Raw genomic sequence first — 7,604 nt, forward strand, 5'->3', positions numbered from 1 at the left:
GTCTACTCTGCCAGACGATCAGTATCTCTCTCTCCTTTATCTCTGTAGTGGATGGTCTACTCTGTTAGAGGACCAGAATCTCTCTCTCTCTCCTTTATCTCTGTAGTGGATGGTCTACTCTGTTAGAGGATCAGTATCTCTCTCTCCTTTATCTCTGTAGTGGATGGTCTACTCTGTTAGAGGACCAGTATCTCTCTCTCTCTCCTTTATCTCTGTAGTGGATGGTCTACTCTGTTAGAGGATCAGTATCTCTCTCTCCTTTATCTCTGTAGTGGATGGTCTACTCTGCCAGAGGATCAGTATCTCTCTCTCCTTTATCTCTATAGTGGATGGTCTACTCTGTTAGAGGATCACTATCTCTCCCTCCTTTATCCTTGTATTGGATGGTCTACTCTGTTAGAGGATCAGTAGTAACATCTACAAGTCTCTCTCTCTCTCCTTTATCTCTGTAGTGGATGGTCTACTCTGCCAGAGGATCAGTATCTCTCTCTCCTTTATCTCTGTAGTGGATGGTCTACTCTGTTAGAGGACCAGTATCTCTCTCTCTCTCCTTTATCTCTGTAGTGGATGGTCTACTCTGTTAGAGGATCAGTATCTCTCTCTCCTTTATCTCTGTAGTGGATGGTCTACTCTGCCAGAGGATCAGTATCTCTCTCTCCTTTATCTCTGTAGTGGATGGTCTACTCTGCCAGAGGATCAGTATCTCTCTCTCCTTTATCTCTGTAGTGGATGGTCTACTCTGTTAGAGGATCAGTATCTCTCTCTCCTTTATCTCTGTAGTGGATGGTCTACTCTGTTAGAGGACCAGTATCTCTCTCTCTCTCCTTTATCTCTGTAGTGGATGGTCTACTCTGTTAGAGGATCAGTATCTCTCTCTACTTTATCTCTGTAGTGGATGGTCTACTCTGTTAGAGGATCAGTATCTCTCCTTTATCTCTGTAGTGGATGGTCTACTCTGTTAGAGGATCAGTATCTCTCTCTCCTTTATCTCTGTAGTGGATGGTCTACTCTGTTAGAGGATCAGTATCTCTCCTTTATCTCTGTAGTGGATGGTCTACTCTGCCAGAGGATCAGTATCTCTCTCTCTTTTATCTCTGTAGTGGATGGTCTACTCTGTTAGAGGATCAGTATCTCTCTCTCCTTTATCTCTGTAGTGGATGGTCTACTCTGTTAGAGGATCAGTATCTCTCCTTTATCTCTGTAGTGGATGGTCTACTCTGTTAGAGGATCAGTATCTCTCTCTCCTTTATCTCTGTAGTGGATGGTCTACTCTGTTAGAGGATCAGTATCTCTCTCTCCTTTATCTCTGTAGTGGATGGTCTACTCTGTTAGAGGATCAGTATCTCTCTCTCCTTTATCTCTGTAGTGGATGGTCTACTCTGTTAGAGGATCAGTATCTCTCCTTTATCTCTGTAGTGGATGGTCTACTCTGCCAGAGGATCAGTATCTCTCTCTCTTTTATCTCTGTAGTGGATGGTCTACTCTGTTAGAGGATCAGTATCTCTCTCTCCTTTATCTCTGTAGTGGATGGTCTACTCTGTTAGAGGATCAGTATCTCTCCTTTATCTCTGTAGTGGATGGTCTACTCTGCCAGAGGATCAGTATCTCTCTCTCCTTTATCTCTGTAGTGGATGGTCTACTCTGCCAGACGATCAGTATCTCTCTCTCCTTTATCTCTGTAGTGGATGGTCTACTCTGTTAGAGGACCAGTATCTCTCTCTCTCTCCTTTATCTCTGTAGTGGATGGTCTACTCTGTTAGAGGATCAGTATCTCTCTCTCCTTTATCTCTGTAGTGGATGGTCTACTCTGTTAGAGGACCAGTATCTCTCTCTCTCTCCTTTATCTCTGTAGTGGATGGTCTACTCTGTTAGAGGATCAGTATCTCTCTCTCCTTTATCTCTGTAGTGGATGGTCTACTCTGCCAGAGGATCAGTATCTCTCTCTCCTTTATCTCTATAGTGGATGGTCTACTCTGTTAGAGGATCACTATCTCTCCCTCCTTTATCCTTGTAGTGGATGGTCTACTCTGTTAGAGGATCAGTAGTAACATCTACAAGTCTCTCTCTCTCTCCTTTATCTCTGTAGTGGATGGTCTACTCTGCCAGAGGATCAGTATCTCTCTCTCCTTTATCTCTGTAGTGGATGGTCTACTCTGCCAGAGGATGAGTATCTCTCTCTCCTTTATCTCTGTAGTGGATGGTCTACTCTGCCAGAGGATCAGTATCTCTCCTTTATCTCTGTAGTGGATGGTCTACTCTGTTAGAGGATCAGTATCTCTCTCTCCTTTATCTCTGTAGTGGATGGTCTACTCTGTTAGAGGATCAGTATCTCTCCTTTATCTCTGTAGTGGATGGTCTACTCTGTTAGAGGATCAGTATCTCTCTCTCCTTTATCTCTGTAGTGGATGGTCTACTCTATTAGAGGATCAGTATCTCTCCTTTATCTCTGTAGTGGATGGTCTACTCTGTTAGAGGATCATTATCTCTCTCTTCTTTATCTCTGTAGTGGATGGTCTACTCTGCCAGAGGATCAGTATCTCTCTCTCCTTTATCTCTGTAGTGGATGGTCTACTCTGCCAGAGGATGAGTCCAGGTGTGCAGTGTGTCAGCAGGTTCTGAGGGATCCGGTCTCTATCACCTGTGGACACAGGTTCTGCAGACAGTGCATCACCAGATACTGGGAGAAACCTGCTCCTTCAGGAGACTATGACTGTCCTCAGTGTAGAAAGAGATCCAGAACACTTCCTGTACTACAGAACCTGAGGGAACCCAATGATGCAAGAGGCTCTGAAAACAGTAAGAACACTTGCAGACCTGTGCTAAGTCAATACCTCAATATGATTTAAATGTAGTTAACTACAATAATATGAGATAATATAAGTTACTGTAGTTGTGGAGGCCCACATTTCATCCTGTCAATGACTGTGTCTGATACACATCCATTTTACTCCTCCCTTGTAGTGGATGACAGCCTGCAGAGAGCTATAGTAAACCATAAAGCCAGTCTGAAAAGGAGGTATGAATGTGTGATAGAAGGCATGGAAACAGCAGGGAACCAAACTCCCCTCAACAGGATTTACACAGAGCTCTACATCACAGAAGGAGAGAGTGAAGGTGTTAACAATGAACATGAGGTGTGGCATCTAGAGACAGCATCCAGGACACCAACCTCACATGACACAGCAATCCACTGCAATGACATCTTTAAACCCTTAGCTGGCCAAGAGAGAAGCATCAGAACTGTGCTGACCAAGGGCATCGCTGGCATCGGAAAAACAGTCTCTGTGCAGAAGTTCATCCTAGACTGGGCTGAAGGGAAGGCAAACCAAGATGTGGAGATCATATTTGTGCTTCCTTTCCGGGAGCTGAACTTGATCAAAGATCGTCAGTACAGTCTTCTCAGACTTTTAAATGACTTCCACACAGAACTAGACATAGGCAATGCAAAGAAACTCACTGCCTGTAAAGCTATGTTCATCTTTGATGGTTTGGATGAAAGCAGACTTCCATTAGATTTCCAGCACAATGAAAAGGTGTCTGATGTCACCCAGACATCATCTATTGATGTTCTGCTGACAAACCTCATCAAGGGGAATCTGCTTCCCTCTGCTCTCCTATGGATAACCTCCCGACCAGCAGCAACCAATCAGATCCCCCCTAAGTGTGTTAACCAGGTGACAGAGGTACGAGGGTTCAATGACCCACAGAAGGAGGAGTACTTCAGGAAGAGATTCAGTGATGAGGACCTGGCCAGCAGAATCATCTCACACATAAAGACATCAAGGAGCCTCCACATCATGTGCCACATGCCGGTGTTCTGTTGGATTTCTGCAATAGTCTTTGAACACATGTTGAGGACAGACAAGAGGAGAGAGATGCCCACGACTCTGACTGAGATGTCCATACACTTCCTGCTCATTCAGACCAGCCTGAAGAACCAGAAGTATCATGGAAGAGATGAGATGGATCAAGAGGAGCTCATGGAGTCAGATAAGGAAATTCTTCTGAAGCTGGGGAGGCTGGCGTTTGAAAATCTGGAGAAGGGTAATCTCATGTTCTATGAAGAAGACCTGAAAGAGTGTGGCCTTGATGTCAAAGAAGCCTCAGTGTACTCAGGAGTGTGCACACAAATCTTTAAAGAAGAGTCTGTGATATTTCAGAGAGTGGTGTACTGCTTTGTTCATCTCAGCATTCAGGAGTTTCTCTCAGCTGTCTACATGTACCATTGTTACACAGCCAGGAACATGGATGCACTGAAGCCTTTCCTCAAGCGAAAGTCTAGAGGTGTGTCTGAAGAGCTAACCTTGCATGAGCTGCTGAAGAGTACCGTGGATAAAGCCTTGGAGAGTAAGAATGGACACCTGGACCTTTTTGTCCGCTTCCTTCATGGCATGTCACTAGTGTCCAATCAGAAACTCCTACGAGGTCTGGTGACACAGACAGAAAGCAGTCCGGAGAGCATCCAGAAAACAATCCGATCCCTTAAGGTGATGCAAAGGAAGAACATGTCCCCTGAGAGGTGCATCAATCTCTTCCACTGTCTGATAGAGATGAAAGACCATTCAGTACAGGAGGAAATCCAAGAGTACTTGAGGTCAGAGAACAGATCCAAAAACCTCTCCCTTGCTCAGTGTTCAGCGCTGGCCTACATGCTGCAGATATCAGAGGAGGTTCTGGATGTGTTTAACCTGAAGGAATACAAGACATCAGAGGAGGGTCGTAGGAGACTGCTCCCAGCTGTGAGAGGCTGCAGGAAAGCTCTGTAAGTATTCATGTAAATAACACACACCAAAATAAATTGTAATCATAGCAGTATTTTCATTGGCTGACTGGCTCTAAGTACCCATGTAACTATCCCTCGGAACAAACTTTACTGTATTTAGGAACAACAGTATTTTCATTGGCTGACTAAACTTTCTATCAGCTGAAAACTCTTAAACTATAGTACAAACTGATCAGAAAGGTTGTAGCATTGAACCATAAATGCACGATATACACATTATTAGTGCACGGCTTACAGTGTAAGCAGGGAAAGCTAAGCGTATCATTTTAATACAACCTGTCTGTCATTGTATTTCTTCTGTGTTGGCAGACTCACTGGCTGTAAACTCACAGACACATCCTGTAAAGTGATGGCCTCAGTTCTCAGTTCAAACCCCTCACACCTGAGAGAGCTGGACCTGAGTAACAATGACCTGAAGAATTCAGGAGTGAAGCTGCTCTCTGCTGGACTGGAGGATCCACACTGCAGACTGGAGACTCTGAGGTCAGTATTCCTGTAGTTGGTCAACAAGTGATAACTGTTCACCAGATCCACATGTGTTTACCAGGCACACATAGTCCACACCATATGTGTTTGGAGAGTGAAGCTTACATTTTAAATTTGGTGCTATGCTCCAGCATTTTGGATTTGAGAAAGAATATTTCATATTAGGTGACAGTACAGAATGTCACCTTTTATTTGAGGTTAATGGTGAGAGGTTAGCATGTTTTGATGTAGCCTCTGTTATTGGTAATGATGAGAGGTTAGCATGTTTTGTTGTATCCTCTGTTATTCGTAATGGTGAGAGGTTAGCATGTTTTGTTGTAGCCTCTGTTATTGGTAATGGTGAGAGGTTAGCATGTTTTGTTGTAGCCTCTGTTATTGGTAATGGTGAGAGGTTAGCATGTTTTGTTGTATCCTCTGTTATTGGTAATGGTGAGAGGTTAGCATGTTTTGTTGTAGCCTCTGTTATTGGTAATGGTGAGAGGTTAGCATGTTTTGTTGTATCCTCTGTTATTGGTAATGGTGAGAGGTTAGCATGTTTTGTTGTAGCCTCTGTTATTGGTAATGGTGAGAGGTTAGCATGTTTTGTTGTATCCTCTGTTATTCGTAATGGTGAGAGGTTAGCATGTTTTGTTGTAGCCTCTGTTATTGGTAATGGTGAGAGGTTAGCATGTTTTGTTGTATCCTCTGTTATTGGTAATGGTGAGAGGTTAGCATGTTTTGTTGTAGCCTCTGTTATTGGTAATGGTGAGAGGTTAGCATGTTTTGTTGTAGTCTCTGTTATTGGTAATGGTGAGAGGTTAGCATGTTTTGTTGTAGCCTCTGTTATTGGTAATGGTGAGAGGTTAGCATGTTTTGTTGTATCCTCTGTTATTGGTAATGGTGAGAGGTTAGCATGTTTTGTTGTATCCTCTGTTATTGGTAATGGTGAGAGGTTAGCATGTTTTGTTGTAGCCTCTGTTATTGGTAATGGTGAGAGGTTAGCATGTTTTGTTGTAGCCTCTGTTATTGGTAATGGTGAGAGGTTAGCATGTTTTGTTGTAGTCTCTGTTATTGGTAATGGTGAGAGGTTAGCATGTTTTGTTGTACCCTCTGTTATTTGTAATGGTGAGAGGTTAGCATGTTTTGTTGTATCCTCTGTTATTGGTAATGGTGAGAGGTTAGCATGTTTTGTTGTAGCCTCTGTTATTGGTAATGGTGAGAGGTTAGCATGTTTTGTTGTAGCCTCTGTAATTGGTAATGGTGAGAGGTTAGCATGTTTTGTTGTAGCCTCTGTTATTGGTAATGGTGAGAGGTTAGCATGTTTTGTTGTAGCCTCTGTTATTGGTAATGGTGAGAGGTTAGCATGTTTTGTTGTATCCTCTGTTATTGGTAATGGTGAGAGGTTAGCATGTTTTGTTGTATCCTCTGTTATTGGTAATGGTGAGAGGTTAGCATGTTTTGTTGTAGCCTCTGTTATTGGTAATGGTGAGAGGTTAGCATGTTTTGTTGTAGCCTCTGTTATTGGTAATGGTGAGAGGTTAGCATGTTTTGTTGTAGCCTCTGTTATTGGTAATGGTGAGAGGTTAGCATGTTTTGTTGTAGCCTCTGTAACTTCCTCACTCATTATTATTCATGATCTTTCTCGATCATGGCAGTCACAGGCTTGATGTAGTCATTGCAGTCAAAGAATATGGGACCAAATACTAAACTTTTGACTATTTTAATACACTATGAGTGAATTGGTCAGAATACTAATGACTTATTCAAATAGGGGGACTAGATACATAAGTGATTTCATTTTTCTAAATGGTGAAACAGATATGTATGAAAATATCCTCAAATAAAAGGTGACATTATATACTGTCACCTCATATGAAACATTTGATCTGAAATCCAAAATGTTGGAGTTTAGAGCCACATTTAAAATGTTATCTTCACTGTCAAAACAGATATGGTGTGGACTGTATACTCAATACAATCTAAATCTGATACCTCACTGTCTGTCTTTTGACTGATACTGCTTTTAAACTGGTCTGGTCAGTCTACTCAAATATTTGTACTATACATGTTTCTATCTGCAGGCAAAACTTTGATAATCTGTCATTTATAATATGATACATTAATTTCTGAATAGATATGAAAGGTTTCATGACACTGATATCTGAATATGTTGAAAAATTATACTGCCACTATTTTCACCACCCTAAAGCATAGCAGTGTGATTTTAATTTGATTTGACTCTTTGCAGGCTGTCAGGCTGTGGAGTCACAGAGGAAGGCTGTGATTCTCTGGTCTCAGCTCTGAGGTCAAACCCCTCACACCTGAGAGAGCTGGATCTGAGTAACAATGACCTGAA

The 7,604-nt window shown here is 42.4% G+C and overlaps 1 protein-coding gene across 1 annotated transcript in view; it reads left to right on the plus strand.

The window, feature by feature from the left end:
- LOC123732099 (NLR family CARD domain-containing protein 3-like) overlaps positions 1 to 4,766 on the plus strand; it is a 28,134-nt gene extending 23,368 nt beyond the window's left edge. Inside the window, exons 9-10 of the mRNA XM_082971643.1 lie at positions 2,561 to 2,796; positions 2,962 to 4,766. Coding sequence (XP_082827769.1) covers positions 2,561 to 2,796; positions 2,962 to 4,766 — 2,041 coding nt within the window. The remainder of the gene's footprint in view (positions 1 to 2,560; positions 2,797 to 2,961) is intronic.
- Positions 4,767 to 7,604: the final 2,838 nt, after the last annotated feature.

The sequence above is a fragment of the Salmo salar genome, unplaced genomic scaffold (assembly GCF_965601325.2).
Source record: "Salmo salar unplaced genomic scaffold, fSalSal1 ptg000360l, whole genome shotgun sequence".
NCBI classification, from domain to species: domain Eukaryota; kingdom Metazoa; phylum Chordata; class Actinopteri; order Salmoniformes; family Salmonidae; genus Salmo; species Salmo salar.